Source organism: Lithobates pipiens, unplaced genomic scaffold (genome assembly GCF_037356315.1).
Source record: "Lithobates pipiens isolate NorthernLeopardFrog02 unplaced genomic scaffold, aLitPip1_a1.2 Scaffold_28, whole genome shotgun sequence".
Lineage (NCBI taxonomy): Eukaryota > Metazoa > Chordata > Amphibia > Anura > Ranidae > Lithobates > Lithobates pipiens.
Genome location: NW_027507789.1, coordinates 42,195,252 through 42,212,863, shown reverse-complemented (window position 1 = coordinate 42,212,863; position 17,612 = coordinate 42,195,252). Strand labels below are relative to the sequence as shown.

The window sequence follows — 17,612 nt, the reverse complement described above, 5'->3', positions numbered from 1 at the left end:
TTTAGTCTAAGTAAGAATTTTTGCACTTCACCTTACCTGATCCTCTGTTCCCCCATGCTCTGCAGAGAATTGCCCCCTTGATCAGCAGATCACAGGTCCAATGTCCAACTCCTGCAGACTCTCAGGATAGCTGTGTGTTTGTACCTCGTACGAGCAGACAGCTACCCGAGAGCAGGAAAATCAATGGACTATGGAGGACACTCATCAGCACCCTCATTGAAAACTACAAGCCATCAGCCACAATGGCTGCCAGTACTTGTAGGCATTCATTCGCAGGAAACTGAATGAATGACGTGGCAGTATGGCCCCAAACGCTGTTTTCAAATAGTGACAGATCCCCGGCCCACTGTCACAGGGAGGAGGTGGAGGAGCAGGGAAAGAGATGCAGATGCTGAACATGTTCCACCCTAAAAATGGTTGGAACATGTAACATCTTCCAAAAGTGAACTTATCCTTTAAAGTTTCCCGGAATCGGGCTTTAAGCTGAAAGTACTTTACCAGACCAGCTAGTTATAAAGTTATTTCCTATGCAAACATTCCATGTCAACAAATTTGACAATGTTTTTTTCTTCATTCTCTACCTTTAGGTCTTATTTATACACACTGGGCATGAAAAAAAAAAAAATGCTGCTTATACAGGCCTTTGGCATTTTTTCTTTCAGCCTGTAGAACCAACTCTTAGCCTTTGTGTCCATGCATTTATTACACTTTTGTCCTTACCACTTGTAAGGCCAACATCTACCTATCACACAGAAGTATTTTTACCAATTTGGCAAGAAGGCACATCCAGTACTCCTCCCAGTAGGTCTCCAAGAGGACTGTTTTCATCCAGATGCTGTGGGAGTAAAGGCATGTGTTAAAAGTACAGAAAAAACTCAGATACCTCTCTGTCTTTATATACATACACACACACACACACACACACACACACACTTGCTCACCCATGTCTTTATGGACCTTGCTTTGTGCACTGGTCCAAATCATTTGGTGGAGGGGGGATTATAGTGTGGGGTTGTCTTTCAGGACTTGGCCCCTTAATTCCAGTGAAGGGAACGCTTAAGACATCAGCATACCAAGACATTTTGGACAATGTTATGCTCCCAACTTTGTGGGAACAGTTTGGGGATGGCTCCTTCCTGTTCCAACATGACTGCGCACCAGTGCGCAAAGCAAGATCCATAAAGACATGGAAGAGCGAGTTTGGAGTGAAGGAACTTGACTGGCCTGTACAGTTCTGTAAGTCCTGACCTCAACCTGACAGATCATCTTTGGGATTAATAAGAGTGGAGACTAATGCTGGCCATACACGGTTTGAATTTCAAAAGAATTTTCTTTCGAAAATCGTATCTAAGAATTTTCATACGAATTTCGCACCGTGGGCCGCAGCAACAGCCGATTTTTCGTGCAGAAATCAAATTTGAGAAATCGGACATGTTGGAAATTTTTTGAAAAACAAACGATTTTCTAATCAATGATGGGAGAATCATGCGAGAAATGTAATAAGAAAAGAAAATTTACGGAGAGAAAAGAAGATTCCCGGCCACGAAAATTCTTTTCTGTAGCAACATGGGGTGAAATTGAAGACTTGGTCGGCCGAATTTCAAAAATCAATGGTGGCACCATCGGATCACAAAACAAAACAAAAAGAAAAGAAAATTTGGTATGGCCTGCATAAGATAAAGCCTTGATATTCCAGTTTTGTGAGATGCAGGAGGGTTCAATTAAAGGCCTTAGTCGCAAGACCTGAGTTCCTGGGTTTGGTGGACAGAAAACGTTGGAGCTCATGTGAGTAATTTCAGCCAGACAGTTCACCACCCTTTTGGTGTTCAACCTGCTATAGACAAGGCTCATGTGTCTGCTGTCTAAAAGGAAAAACCGTCAAGAGAAAGAGCCTGTAGTTCTAGTTTTCCTCCGGAAAAATCCTAGCTGCCTGGGTTTCACACGGACCCTCTTGTGTCAAAACTGCTAGTCACAGACCAAGAAGGAACATACATATAGGGATTTCCGGGTCAGAGGTATAGAAGCCCGTGTCAGAAAAGCCAGGCAACTAGCATTTAAAAAAGCTAGACCGCAAAAGCAGCCTGCTCTTTCCATATCATGACAGGTTTACTTTAACCACTTCAGTCCTGGAAGGATTTACCCCCTTAATGACCAGGCCACTTTTTGCGATACAGCACTGCGTTACTTTAACTGACAATTGCATATGGGTTTACGGAGCTGTACCCACAAAGAGAGCTTTATTTTGGTGGTATTTGATAACCTCTGCGGTTCTTATTTTTTGCACTATAAACCTAAAAATATTCTATATTCTATATATATATATATATATATATATATATATATATATATATATATATATATATATATATATATATATTCTATATCTTTCTGCTGTAATACATATGCAAAAAAAAAATAAAAATCTTCATCAATTTAAGCCAATATGTATTCTGCTACATATTTTTTTATATTGATTGGTTTGCGCAAAAGTTATAGTGTCTATAAACTATGGAATAGATTTAGGGATTTTAATTTTTTTTTAAATGATTTTTACTGGTAATAGAGGGGATCGGCGCTTTTTTAGCAGGACTGCGACATTGCGGTGGACAAATCTGGCCCCAAGTAACACTGTTGGGGGACCAGTGACACCTATATAGTGATCAGTGCTAAAAAGAAAATGCACTCATCACTGTATAAAGGGTTAACTGTGTTCCCCACTAGTGTTTTAAAACTGTGCGGGGGATCGACTGACAGGAAGAACAAAGAGATCGCTGTTCCTGAATAGGGACAGAGGATCTCAGCGTACATCCCTGTCAGAACGGGGATCTGCCTTGTTTATACAGGCAGCCGGGTCTCTCCTGCAACATCACTGGATAGAGATGGGGTCAGGTAAGTATTAGGGGGGCTGCTGCACACAGGTTTTTCCCTTAAATGCATAGAATGCATTAAGATAAAAACAAAAAAAAAAAACCCTTCTGCCTTTACAATCACTTTAATTACTTGCGCAAATTACTGAACTTGCTTAAAATTACTTAATCTGTACTTACTGGTTGCTCAGGCTCTGGCTCTGGATGGTTAAATATCTCCTCCACGTAGTTGGATGGGAACCACATCTGCTTTTTGCCTCCACAGTCACCTCGCCACCTACAGAATAACAAAGTACAAAACACAACACTAGTTTTAAGGAAGATCTGAACTCCAAAAGCCGTGCCCAAAAAAGGCAGGCAGAGAGAAAAAGGACTAGTCACCAGTATTGATTGCCTATTGGTCTACCAGCATCTGATTATTTCCCTATTACCAAGTTACTATGCCATTTTCTGCAGTGTCTATGTGCGGAGGTGGGCATCTGGGTAAAGGCAGGGCTGTGCTTCCTCATGTCACAGCCTTCAGAAAAGGAAAACAGTGAGCAATGGTAGTGACAGTGCCAAATCTCACGGTGCCTTAGATCTCACACTGCAGATATGCAGCTTTGAGGCTGTAGGTACAGCAGGAATTCATGACAAAAAAGGTAGCTTTTTAGGGTACTGCTTAGACAAAGAATAATAACGTTTTTCAGCGAGCGGGCTGATCAAAAAAGCCAGATCGTGATCAATTGATTATTAGATTGACTTATCACAAATGGGAACGGTCATAGATGGATTGAAATTCAGCCGGCACCTGTGATACTGCCCAAATTTCAATCCATCTGCGACCAGCTTCACTTTTCCCCTTCTATATGTTGTTAGAAAGAGGCTGGGAAGTTGGGTTTATTCCTGTGTGTGTCTGTACTGTGCTGGCTTAATTACTGATTTCTATACTAGGGGTGAACGGGCCTGATGGAGAACTGGGAGACTATTTTCTCCATCAAGTCTACTCCACTTCTGATTAACAGCACATGACAGTGGGCAGATCCATATCCACTATTCAGTCCAATAGCAGCTTTCGAATCCACCCAATGCTGTGCACCATCACTCAAAAGCGGAAGTGGAGCGGATCTAATGGGGAAGTAGTCACCCAGTTCCCCATCAGACTCTGCCCACCCACACGTCATTCCCAAATATGGGCATTGACATCAGCTGCACCCCCCCACTCTTTGGATTTAGCTTAGGGCCGGGGAATCCCCCAGCTGACAGCTAAATGAGGCAGGGGATGCAGTGCTGTGCAGGAAACTGTTGCAGACATGAAAGATTCCCGGGTACAGGCATGGTCTGCTCCGATACTTCTGTACGCCAGATCAGAGTTGGTTTCAATCACCGCCTTTTTCCTGAACGTAAAACTGGCGGTAATTCTTTAAGAATTTGCTGCTGCCATAGCGATAGCTTCTTAAAGTGGCGATAAGAACTACCTGAATTCTTCACATGTGTCAGCAATGTTACTAACGCTGGCACAAATGCTTGCCTGAATTAGGAGACGCAGGTAGTTCTTAAAGTGGTTCTAAAGCCTTAAGGTTTTTCAGCTTCATGCATTCCATGCAATAAAGCTGAAAAGCCTTCTGTGCTGTACCACCCCTCTTTCCTTACCTGAGCCCGATCCAATCCAACGATGTGCATGAGCGCAGCGGCTCCAGCCGGTGTCTGTCTCCTCACTGGACAGATTGATAGTTCCTGCCGCTGTCAATAATATCCTGAGAAATGAGTGTGGGGGCAGGGCTCAGTCTCATTATCTGTGTCATTGAACACAACAGTGGGGCTCGGGAGCGAGCACACATGGGTACCCCCCCCCCCCCAAGGAAAGTGGCTTTCTGTGGGGGAGGGGCCTGGAGTGCTTGCGGGTGAGCCCAGAAGAGGAGGATCGGGTCTGCTCTGTGAAAAAGCATTCCACAGAGCAGGCAAGTAGAACCACTATAAGTCCTCGTTCACACTGAACACTGCTTTCAAATTGTGCAACTTCATCTGAACTTGCACGATTTCAAAGCTGCATTTCAGTCTGATTTTGGGGGTGGGTTTATACACAGGTGTCTACTGAAGTCGCCAAAAGTAGTGCAGGAACTGCTTTTGGAAATTGGTGCAGCGCTACAAAGTCGGCATCGCACCAATTGGAACGCTTCTGTTACCGCATGTCAAATCGTGCAGATGTGAACCGGGGCCAAGGAAGATACTGCCAGAAAAGCAGCACTAGGGGCTCTTTTACACAGGTGATCCGCCCAACTCTGATCCCCCGTGGAGCAAAGCAGAGGACAGAGACAGACATGTCAGAGCCCTGCTCTCCTCTATGGGGAAATCTGATGAAATAAGCTTTCCATGCCCCCCCCAATGAAGAGAAGCCTGGAGCACCGGCAGGGGACCTCAGAAGGAGTCCGTTTTCATCTGATCCCATGCGATCCGATGTCTGAATTTCACGGACAGACATCCGCTGCCCCATAGGAGTGAATGGAGGTTCCGATCAGGTCCGCCTGAAACACCGACAGGCGAACCTGATCGGAAAGCCCGTGTGAAAAGGGCCTTAAGCCCAGGTTTATATTGCTGTGGGTTAGGTGGTTTCAGCTTGCATTTGAGATGCTTCTGGATTGCATCAAAGTTCCTTCACAGAAGCTCCTGATCTGCATTTGATCTCCATCGATATATTCATTCCCATAGGGGAATTAATCAGTTCTGACACAAACAATATCTCCTGTAGTCAAGCTCTAAGGCCCCTTTCACACTGGGGCAGTGCGGGCGTCGGCGGTAAAGCGGCGCTATTTTTTAGCAACGCTTTACTGTTGTTTTAGCAGCGGTATTTAGCCGCTAGCGACCAAAAAAGGGTTAAAACTGCCCGCAAAGCGCCGCTTTGCCGTCGGTATAGCCGCGCTGCCCCATTTATTTCATTGGGTAGGAGTGGTTTAGGAGCGCTTTAGGAGTCCTGCTAGATGCTGCTAGCAGGACTTATTTCACCATCCTGCTAGCACCCCGCTCCAGTGTGAAAGCCCTCCGGCTTTCACACTGGAATGAAAGGGGCCAGGTTTTTTTCAGGCGCTATTTTTAGGGCTGTAATGCCTGAAAACCGCCGCAGTGTGAAAGGGGCCTTAAAGTAGATCTAAACCCATTCACTAGAATCTCATATAAGTTATAACAAGTTAATGTCAACCTTTCTTTAAAATCTGCTGCGATCATTAAAAAGGAGCAGTACAGCCAAAGATCGTTTATCTGTACTTCTCCTGTGGGTCACAAAAGTGCAGTTTGTTTTGCACTCCTGTGACCACTTTTCACTAGACTTCAACTGTCGTCACAAAGCTGGTCCAGGCTCAGGCAAGATTGCGACAATGAAGTCAGGATCCGCCCACATGCCTGGACCTCCACCGGGCTCAGCGAGCTGCTGAGAGCCTGGGCTGGCCACTTCCGCCCCTTCCACAGCCCAGCACTCCCGTAAGCGCAGGGGGGCAGAACAGAGAACCAGTGACTGACCATCACCAGCTTTCTGCTCAAGCAGCCCTGATAACTGAGCGATCTGTGGTGTTTGATTGTTCAGTTCTCAGTGTTAGAGCCAGCAGGGCACCGATGCTGCATTCACCTAGGTAAGTATGAATCAGAAAAAAATAAAGCCATACTTCTCTTTTAAGATATTACCTAGCAACCATTCTGACTAGGGAGGAGCTCAGGCGTGTTCGCATGGAACACATGCAGAGTCCGCCAGGAAGTCGGCGCAGCGCTGCGCTACTCACAGGCAGAGACATTGCCCCGATGTGCAGCTGCAGAGATCGGGCAATGTCTCACTGCCTGTGATTAGCGCAGTGCTGCGCCGACTTCCTGGCAGGCTCTCCATGCGAACACGCCTGAGCTCATCCTTAATTCTGACATGAAGGCCCTTGTTCAGGCACTTCCTGTTAGCTGGTGAAAACTGTGTGCAATTGCATTGTCCTCCTGCTACATGCACTTTCAATGGAGACTACAAGCAGCCATGCCAACATACATTGGTGCAGGCATGGTCCACCATTGACAACTTGAAGTCTGCTATTGGCAACACTTGATGCTGCAGGAAGTGCACATACGTAGGCTGAAATGAGTTGCAGGAGATTGGCAGCACATACAAAAAAAACAAACGGGAAAACTGTATTCTATTCTGCCATCCACAACCCCCCAGCTACGTAACCAACCTAGTCTCAAAGTCTCTTCATCCCAAGACCTCTTGCTCTCTAGCTCCCTCGTTCCCATTCTCGTGTCCAGGACTTCTCCAGAGCCTCTCCCATCCCTTGGGACTCTTTATCCAAATCTGACTGTTTCCTACTCTAGCCAGTTTATGGCATTCCCTGAAAACCCATCTCTTCAGAGAGGCCTAGCCTTCCTCTAATTAACCACTTCAGCCCCAGCCTATAGTCATATGACACCCACAGATGGGATCTCCCATCCTGGGTGGGCGTCATATGACGTCCTCTGACTCCCGGCAGTCTAGGGGAGCGATTGCCCAGGAACACACCAGGACTGTGGATCTGTGTATGTAAACACACAGATCCACGTCCTGTCAGAGGAGAGGAGACCAACAGTGTGTTCCCAGTACAGAGGAACACCGATCGGTCTCCTCCCCTTGTGAGTCCCCTCCCCCACATTTAGAACTACTCCCATAGGGAACATATTAACCCCTGCAGCGCCCCCTGGTGTTAACCCCTTCCCTGACAATCACATTTACACAGTAATCTGTGCAATTTTATAGCACCGATCGCTGTGTAAATATGAATGGTCCCAAAAATGTGTCAAAAGTGTCCGACGTGTCCGCCATAATGTCGCAGTCACAAAAAAAAAAAAAAAAAAAAAAAAAAAAAAGATAAATCGCAGATCACCACCATTACTAGTAAAAAACATGCCATAAATCTATCCCCTATTTTGTAGATGCTATAACTTTTGCACAAACCAATCAATCGCTAATTGCGATTTTTTTTACCAAAAATATGTAGAAGAATACGTATCGGCCTAAACTGAGGAAAAAAGTTAGTTCGTTTTTTTTTTTAAATGGGATATTTATTATAGCAAAAAGTAAAAAATATTGTGTTTTTTTTCAAAATCGTTGCTCTTTTTTTGTTTATAGCGCAAAAAATAAAACCCGCAGAGGTGATCAAATACCACCAAAATAAAGCTCTATTTGTGGGAAAAAAAGGGCATCAATTTTATTTGGGTGCAACGTCGCACGACTGCGCAATTGTCAGTTAGAGCAACGCAGTGCCAAATCGCAAAAAGTGCTCTGGTAAGGAAGGGGGTAAAATCCTCCGGGGGTGAAGTGGTTAATAGTGTTAATTTTCTCCATCATCTCAATTCCTAATGAGCGGGGCCCCCGTTTCCTTTTCTATTGAATTGTGACTGTACTGGCTCATTCCATTTTGTGAAGATGGTTTAGCTATTTATAAATCCTGTATTTTAAAAAAAAAAACGTAAAAGGAAAAAAAAAAACACATGGCGATTGTTTATATGCATACTACCATCCAGTTAAGGTTTAGGCCTATTTAAAAGTACTGCAATAAGATAGTGTTCATTTGTCCATTCTCATCTGTAGGATATACTATAGCAGTGGTCATCAACCCTGTCTTTATATTGCTACATTTGATTGCTTTATACTTAATAAAAACTGAACTTCAGTCATCATTTCATCTTTCCATCTATTAAATCTTCTGCCCTTGTTGTTTTAACTGGATAGTAAAACATTTTTTTTTCTGCCAGTAAATACCTTATACAGCCTGTTTCCCGTTTTTTGTCTAGTCATTAGCCTAGGCTTATGACATCATGCACAGCTCTCTCTCTCTCTCACTGTCAGGAGAGTTTACAAGGAAGGGAGGGAAGTGAGTCATAAGAGGGATAATGAGAGCTGCAGAGCTGGGGGTGTGCCTGTGTAAATCCAGGAAGTGAACAGGCAGCAGCTTCAGCTGCCCACAGTTAAAATGGATGCAGCCAGACTCAGTGGAGGGAGATTTCTGCAGCATATTTGGCAAGTATAGAATCACAGTATATATAAAATATGTAAAGTGGTTGGAGGGAAGCTTCAGGACGGCAAAGATGTTTTTAATACAAATTATGTGTGCAGACTGCAGTTCCTCTTTAGATGTCTTTGTTCGTTTGGTTACTTTTATGGAAATTCAATAAAAATTCTTTAAAAGTAAAAAAACAAAAAATATATAAGGCAGTTCTGAGAAAATAGATAAAAAGTATTTCCTAGCAGTTGTCTCATACTTACCATCCGCCTTCCTGCTTCTCCACATTCTGGATAATTGCGTTCTTGGTGAAAGTGAGTTCATCCTCTCGCTGAGCTTTATAATCAAACAGGGCCTTGACAGAGCACTGGGGAGACACAGGAGGAGTGAGATTCGGGAGGGGAAAAAGGATGTAAAGGAAAGGAAAAGACAAAGGATCAGTGATGAGAGGAGAGACGGACAGCTATAGACAAGGTGTGTCCTTTGGTCAACACTGCAGGCAGCTATTAACCTTGATAGCAGGCATGGGATTGGGTTCCACGTAGAAACCAGGACTTCTCCCCTCGTAGAGCGCTCCATAATCCGGCTCCTATAACGAAAGCATGTATTGCATGTCATTTAACTAACCTTAGGTAAAAAAAATAAAAAAATAAAAAATAATAGCAGCAATAATACTAAATATATGATAAAATTAATAATTACCAAAATGATAATTATAAAATATGCTAGTTATAAATAAAATAATGAAGAATGAACAAATAATTTGAAATAATAAAAAAATTGGACTCATGCCGATTCATTACTTACAGCTGTACCGATCTTATCCAAGGTCTCTTCATTGATGGGATACCTGAGCTTCATCTTGCGATATAGAGGATGCTTCTCATAATAACTAATCAGATCCACGAGGCTGTCAAACTCTGAGCTACCAAGCACAACGCTCTGACCTTCTTGCTGGACTCGGCAATGCTTAATCTTCCCCTCCGCTCTGAATAAAAAAAAAAAAAAGGGCAGAATGAGAAAGCAAAGTGAATATGGAGACGGAAAAACTTGTCAAAGAAAAAAATAGGGTAGAAAGCACTGAGCGTCAATACAAAGATAGTTCCAACTGTCCAAACAAACTGGATGGAAGCGAGGGAGGAACGGTGTAGGTCTCACCTGAATGATATGGCATACGAGTTGGGTTCACTTCTCTTGCGTACCAGGAAAGCTCCATCCCGTGGTACCCTCATCAGCATATGTTCTGCTTGGGCTCGTGTAAGGTTGGCATGGTACCATCTGCAGAATTAGACAAATTACTTATAAAAAAAAAAAAAGTAACAATTCAAATTAACAAGATATACTCTTTCAACATCTGTGCGGTCCAGCCTTCAAGACTGGAATTTAAAGCCGTTAATGTGTCATCTTCTGGCAGTTAACATGTTTCAAATATGCAGACCCAAAAAAGATATGGCAAACCCATAATACATGCCCAAAACAGATTCTATGGCCCTAGAGTTGATGTAAAAAAGCAAACACATGACCAGAGGTGCCAATTTCCTTCTACAGTTTTGTAAAGAGCCTGGCAAAAGGTCTTTTCCATTTGTTCATATTAACCAAAACTTACTCTTTGCTCTCATGTGCATTGGTTTGTGGAACAGGCTCAGTCAACCTCATCTCAAACTCATTACATCGCAGTGGCATCTGCTGGTAGTGGGTGATAAGTGCATAGAGGCTCTCAAATACTAAGTTATCTGTAAGGAAGAATTTGGGGCTCCCAGCCTCCTGTCTGGAGTGTATTCGACAGTGCTGGACCTTTCCATTCCTCCTAGAAGAGCAAAAAAAAAAAAAAAATAGAGAAAAAACGTCAGAGAAAGCAGCATTTAAATACATTATAATATGGTGCAGTGCTAAACTAAATAGAGTCCATAGTGATACGAAGTCAGTAAGTAGTCAAGGTGTTCTTAGCAAGATACATGCTTCAGCAGTGTGAGGAGACCATCACCAACACCCAAACACACAGAATCTTACCCTCAGGCAAGAATAAATAAGCAATGAATGTCACTCAATGGCAAATTCAGCAGTAAACCTGCTTGAGGGGCGTCACCTGGCGCCTCCACCACAATAGAACTTCATGAACAAAGATCAAAGGGCAATGCATGTCAAGCGGTGGTAACTTCGCCAGCAGTTCCCAACCTCTGTGACCCTACTTCTTTTCTGAGTTCTGTTGCTGTGGAGGGGAACATCAGAGGATATCCCTGAGGTGAACTACTGGTGAAGTTACCACTCAATTGATACCCATTGCCCATTGATCTTTGTTCGTGAAGTTCTGTTGTGGTGGAGGCGCCAGGTGACACCCCTAAAGTGAATTACTGCTGAATTTGCCATTGGGTGACATCCACTGCTTATCTTTGCCTGAGGGTAAGAGTGAGTGCATTCGGGTGTTGGTGATGGTCTCCTCGCAGTACCAAAATCACCTTCTTGAATATTTACGGACTTCATATCACTATGTACTCTGCTGCACCATTACCATATTATACTGCTTATGTTGTTTCCAGCAATATTGTGCTAGCTGCTAATATTAGGGTTTATGCATATTTTTTATTTAAATACATTATCCAGTGAAATCGGAAGATCCCCCTCATATACTGATCCCCTTATGTGATCCACACAACCGTTTCTGCTCTAAAATCTTGCTTTTATTCAGGAAACCACACTGTACAGTACACAAATGCAGTCAGTTGACACGTTTCGGCCTACACAGCTTTAATCATAACTACGATAAGACATGAAACAGCTATTTAGCGGCTAACAAAGGCTCCAGCTACTAATTGGATTAATTGATAGATATAATTGCAAAAAACTAACAGCTGATGCAATAGCAGAGAAGCCAATGTAGAAGCCACCAATTTGTTATCACCCAGCCTTTTTTCCTCATCTAAAAAAAAAAAAAAAAAAAAAAAAAAAAAAAAAGGGTGAGTTATCCATGTAACTTAGACCTGCAGGTACTGTCACCTTTTGGGTAAGACTTTCTCCTCGATAGCTAAAGGAGAAGAATTTTCCATAAAACAATATATAAATTGCGGCACAAATGATGCAGTCTACCCAATTACCTGTATTAAGTGCAGCCTGCAGTATGTGGGTTGTACCACACGCTCTCTTAGAACCCAAATAGGAGAACACTATTGTAATACAAATAACCCAAATGTCAAGCACATCTCTAATGCGACACATCATTTTAGAGATCATCAAAGTGATCTCTCATTTAGATTAAGGGGAATAGAGAGGCTTTCACACTTGCTGAGAGGAGGAGATAGAGAGAGGAGGTTTTTGGAAAGAGGCCTGGTGGATTTTTAGACTAACGACTAGATCTCCTCAGGGCTTAAACTAGAGATGGGACCTGGACCTGCATTGTACATTAGGTTGCCTCTTCCCAGTTTCCTCCTCTCTGTACACAATATCAGTATGTTTCTGTCTATTATCTCCTTAACTCTCCCTTTAACACACAACCATCTAATTATACTGCTATTATTCATTTTAATTTCTATTAATATGTTCTAGCACAGTATCTCTCCATGTAGTCTGTTTTTGAAGTATGGTGGCATCTACTTTGGCTCCTCTGCTATTGCATCAGCTGTTCCAGTTTTTTGCAATTATATCTATGAATTAAATTTATAATTTAATTATATCTCAAAGTTTAATATCTTATCGTAGTTATGATTAAAGCCATGTAGGCTGAAATGCGTCAACTGACTGCATTTGTGTACTGTACACTGTTGTTTCCTGAATAAAAGCAAGATTTTAGAGCAGGAACGGTTGTACAGATCATCTTTATGGACCATTACTTTCAGATGGGCTACTGCGGATAAAGCACCTGTGACCTCTGCTGATGGCGGATTATATGGGTAGCAGCATATACTATTGCAGCAAATATTTGTTTGCACTGCCCCCCTGTGTGCAGTAACAGTGTGCAGTGGTGTAAAGGTGGGTCCACCCCTTGAACAGTTCATAAGCAACAATCGAAACCTAATTCCGGTTAATGGTCACATTCCTTTATGGACAGAATATAATAAACTAGATATGTTTCCCCTTGAACATCATTATATTGAATGAACAAGCCAGGTTTTGTAGCACTGCAGATACATTTTTACACTAAGGCCGCGTACACACGGGCGGACTGTTCGCCCAACTAAGTTCGTCAAACAATCCGACAAACAGTCCGTTCAAAATTAGCATGAACGGACTTGACCACACACGATGAGCAGACAGTCCGCTGAAAACGTGCGTGATGACGTGTACAGCACGTACGACGGGACTAGAAAAACGACGTCCTATACACTGCAATGCAACCTTCGGCCGTGTAAACCCTTTCTGAGCATGCGCGATACTTAGTCCGTCCAACTTGCCTACACACGAGCGGACTGTCCGCTGAAACCAAGTTTGGACGGACAAAACCAAGTTTGAACGGACTGTCTTACGGAAATTCCGTAAGACTTTGTTCGTCAGACTGTCCGCTGAAACAGTCCGCTGAAGCCCACACACGAGCGGACTGTCCGCTGAAACACTGTTCAGCGGACTAAGTTGGGCGAACAGTCCTCCCGTGTGTACGCGGCCTAACACTTCAAATATTGAGAAAACTAGGGAAAAGGCATAAGGACCCCTCCATGTTATTACATAGGTTGGTCAAAGGCATCTTAGTGTTTTATCAGAGAATATTGCAAAGAAAAGCTAAAAATTTACGTAAACCTAATCACTAAAATAGTAAAACGATCTTTACATGATTGTGTAACTTCAAAAACGCAATTGTCAGTATTTGTTAAACCCCAGCTTTAATTAAAATATTCAGTGATCCTGGCATAAAAGGTCTTTTTCCAGGCACATACTTTAGAAGGCGACAAACGCTTGAACCCTTTCTGCCAGCTGTGCTACTGTGTTGTCACTCTGTCACATGGGCTTCCAACGGAGACTTCAATTGACAGTAAAAAGTGATTGTAAATGTAATTTTTTTTAAAATTCCAAACCACACCTACCTGCTCTGTGCAATGGTTTTGCACAGAGTAGCCTTGATCGTCCTCTTCTGAGGTTTCCCACCGGTGCTCCAGGCTCCTCCCCCTTGCCGATTGCCCCCATAGGAAGCCTCTTGCTAAATGTCACTCTGACAAGCTCAATCTGAGCTGCCCTGCGTGTGTCCATAGGCACACACAGGGAGGATAGGCCTGTCCCTTTCTCTCTCCTCACAGGCTCTGATTAATAGCAGGAGGAGCCAATGGCTCCGGCTGTTGCCTCCATGGCCAATGAGAGAGAGTGTCTACTCTCTGGCACAGTGATGGATCGAGATCAGGCTCTGTTAAGTATAAGGAGGTTGGTGGTGTAGCTGGGGGTGTAGCTGGATACAGAACTTATTTTTAACCTTAATGCAGAGAATGCATTAAGGTAAAAAACTACCTTTAAAAACATATTAATTAGGCAGGCATTATCCACTGTTGTCACCACTAGGACCCCCCAGGAAATATCAGGTAGCCAATGCTGAATGCATGTAGCTACAAAAAGGGGCAGCAGGAGATCAGCAGTACCAAGATACAACAAATAAAATAAAAACCATAATTAAAAAAAATCTAATTAAAGACAACTCTTTACAGATGGTGCTTTTGAAAACTAAACGTTTAATTGCTAAATGAACGAGTGTTTAGTGTGGCTGCTTTGTTGCACCAGAGCACTTACTGCAATCTAAATGAGGAGAGATCACCTTGATGATCTCTAAAATGACGTGTCACATTAGAGATGTGCTTGACATTTGGGTTATTTGTATTACAATAGTGTTCTCCTATTTGGGTTCTAAGAGAGCGTACTTTCCATTGTTTGAAAGGTAGGCCTTCTACTTAAAAATTAAGCCTCGTATGTGTAGCTTCTAATATGTACAACTGTGGCAGTGACATTTGAATGTCAACTGTACTATGGAAGGGACAGATATGAATGGCAAAATTGTACAATGTACATTCTACTAGCGTTTCATAAGTCTAGGATAAAAAACAAAAAAACAAAAAAAAAACTGATCATACCAAAAGGACAGAGTGTAATCTCCTACAAAGGTCTCACTTTCCCGTACCAGGAAAGAACCGTCTGGAGCCCCAGTCTCAATGCAGTAATCTGTCAAGAGGCGTTCAGCAATATGTCGCCCATCCCGGCCTGCCCCAAGCTTTCCATGGAACCATTTCTCAGTAGAGTGTAATTCAGAACTGTTGCTGGTCTGGAAAAAATAAAAATAAAAGAAGGATATAGCTTTATAAATGACTAAAAATGGCTCGCAGACAGAGTATTTCGAAAACAATATGTCTATGATCACCTCACTACTAAAAGTATGCTGAATGCCAATACAGTTTATGTTGAATCACAAGAGGGGTGGGATTGCAATAAAGCACAGAGAAGCTGACCCATTAGCATTGTCTGTACTTGTATGGCCCCATCAGACACCAGATCCTTACACATGTATGCGCCTTTTTGAACCAACAGACAGGTGTACAGCTTTGGCCAATAGCCCCATATCCATGGTTTACTACAGGAGTATGACGGTTGTAGCTGGGCCCCCTGGACATCAACTTGGCCCTTTTCTAGGTTGCCTTGTGTCTTATTCTACTCTAGACTTAAACAAAAATACATTTGAAATGACACTTGTTAGCATGGTATACCTCCTTCTGCTCCTCCTCATCATCATTGGTTTGTCCTCCTGTGGTCTCCTCTGAGTAGTAGACCTTGCTGCTGGTAAGTACGAAGAAGTGAGGATACCACTCCTGAAAGAGAATATAAGGAGTTATTTATTTCACCAAACCCATAGTTCACTTTTCCGGTAAACTTCCATTCTTCCTATCCAGTTAAATATTACTTTGTGCTGCCTTTACATACTCTGTTATTTCCAGACAAGTATTTAATATGGGACAGCTATTGTACACAGGAAAGAACTATTTTTAATCTGAAAAGAATCAACTGAGGATTCATTATAACTAAATTACTGCTCATCATTTGTTCCAGTTGCCCTGCACCAAGCCACTCAGTTCAACAAAACATGAACATTAGTTACCTGTAAAAGCCTCCCTTGTGAAGACCTTCAAAAGCCCTGAGATTGCTGCTGGATGCTCCCATCTTGGATGTGATGTCAGCAAATTCAAGTAACCTTCTATAGCAGGGGTCTCCAAACTGCGGCCCAGGTGCCAGATGTGGCACTTTGCTTGACTTCATTTTGCTTTTGGGGGCACTTTTCCTTCCTCTGATACAAGGTGCCATTACTCCCACTGACACCAATTATTGGGTAATATCCCTCCAACTGACACCTATGACGGGGCACTATTCCTCCCACTGACACAAATGATGTAATAAAAAAAAAAATTCCCTCCAACTCCCACTGTTTACTAAGCCTATGACATATTAGTTTACTCCCAATGATGCCAGGGCATTTTCTATTTTCCCTAAAATTTGAGGGGGGGAGTAAACTGGCCCTTTGTTTTGACAGTATGGAGAAACCTGATCTATAGTGTTCTCCTTTGCTCCTCCACTAGCAGTTACATACAAGACTTTGTTAGGTGAAGAAAGGGGTGGAATAGCTGGGCCAGCACAGCGAGCAACTAGGCCTAGGAGGTAAGGGCTATAGTGTGCAAGGAAGGAGAGGATGTGCTATGAAATGGACTCTCCCCAGAGTACTCAAATGTTCTCACCAGGCACACTGCAAGCCAATAAAAAAATATTTATGGCAAAGGAAAAAACAGAGCAAGAGAGCATTTAAAAATACTTGATGTTACTCAGATTTTTAGCTACAATTTTATAAGTTGTTGACATGGCCAGTTTGGACACTGCATTAACTCTATCCAGGTAACTGTGAATATATGGTAAGTGGATGTTACACAGGATTCCAATGCTGGTGTATAGTGCCTCAGCCCTGTACAACTTACATGATTAATAGGATCCTGCAGATACAAGATTCCATTCTTAATTGAGTTGCTGATGTCATTTTCTGAATACACAGTGGAGGTGGGGATCTCTTCATAGGTACTGCCTTCTGCTAGCTTCTTGTGCTATAGTCAAGAACAGGAATAATTAGTATTAGTATATTTCCAGTAGAGCGCAGCTGAACCCCAACCAACTCAGGGCCCAGGGTCAGCTACACCACCTGCAGCCTGAGTACTCATACAGGGTGCAGAACAGATGGGCTCTTACCTTGATGAGAATTTTTCTTTTAAGTTGGTTTGGGGAGGGTAAAAAATCAGCACTGACATCCACTGGTTTGGTCAGAAGCATATCCCCAAATACCTTCTTGAAGTGCTGGGCCATGTTCCTCTGCTGGGCAATACTGCAATGGTCTTCAATTGACAAAATAACTGGATATCTAACAATGGAGGAAAAAAATAATGCAACAGAAGTACAGTATGAGCTAAACAGGTCTGTAGGAGTAAAAACATTTTTTTTTTAAAAAGTGCAACTAAAGGCAAAACTTTTATTTTAGTTTTGGATAGAGTGAAGGGGGATTAAAACCCCTGTCAGGTTTTTATTGCTTTCTGTGCCCCCGTTCACGAGATTCACTAGATTTGTCCTGTTTACCATCATCATTTAAAGTGCAATTAAATAAAATCACCAAATTTTGGGTTGTTCCCAGAAAAGTAATAGATTGGAATCTTGCAACAGGTCCTGGTAACCTGCAGGATTTCCTCTCACTTACTGTTTAGTCTATGAAACAGGAAGTGAGGGGAAATCTCCCCAATGGGACACAGATGGCAAAAAATAAACTGATAGGGGTTAT

The 17,612-nt window shown here is 42.7% G+C and overlaps 1 protein-coding gene across 1 annotated transcript in view; it reads right to left on the bottom strand.

Annotated features, from left to right (window-relative positions):
- Window positions 1–17,612, bottom strand: part of PLCG1 (phospholipase C gamma 1) — a 154,087-nt gene that overhangs the window by 26,634 nt on the left and 109,841 nt on the right. The window contains exons 13-23 of the mRNA XM_077459131.1: window positions 17,033–17,201; window positions 16,768–16,890; window positions 15,514–15,615; window positions 14,887–15,074; window positions 10,455–10,655; window positions 10,007–10,126; window positions 9,656–9,836; window positions 9,360–9,437; window positions 9,112–9,215; window positions 3,048–3,144; window positions 766–835 (exon numbers count right to left, since the gene is read on the bottom strand). Coding sequence (XP_077315257.1) covers window positions 766–835; window positions 3,048–3,144; window positions 9,112–9,215; window positions 9,360–9,437; window positions 9,656–9,836; window positions 10,007–10,126; window positions 10,455–10,655; window positions 14,887–15,074; window positions 15,514–15,615; window positions 16,768–16,890; window positions 17,033–17,201 — 1,433 coding nt within the window. The remainder of the gene's footprint in view (window positions 1–765; window positions 836–3,047; window positions 3,145–9,111; window positions 9,216–9,359; window positions 9,438–9,655; window positions 9,837–10,006; window positions 10,127–10,454; window positions 10,656–14,886; window positions 15,075–15,513; window positions 15,616–16,767; window positions 16,891–17,032; window positions 17,202–17,612) is intronic.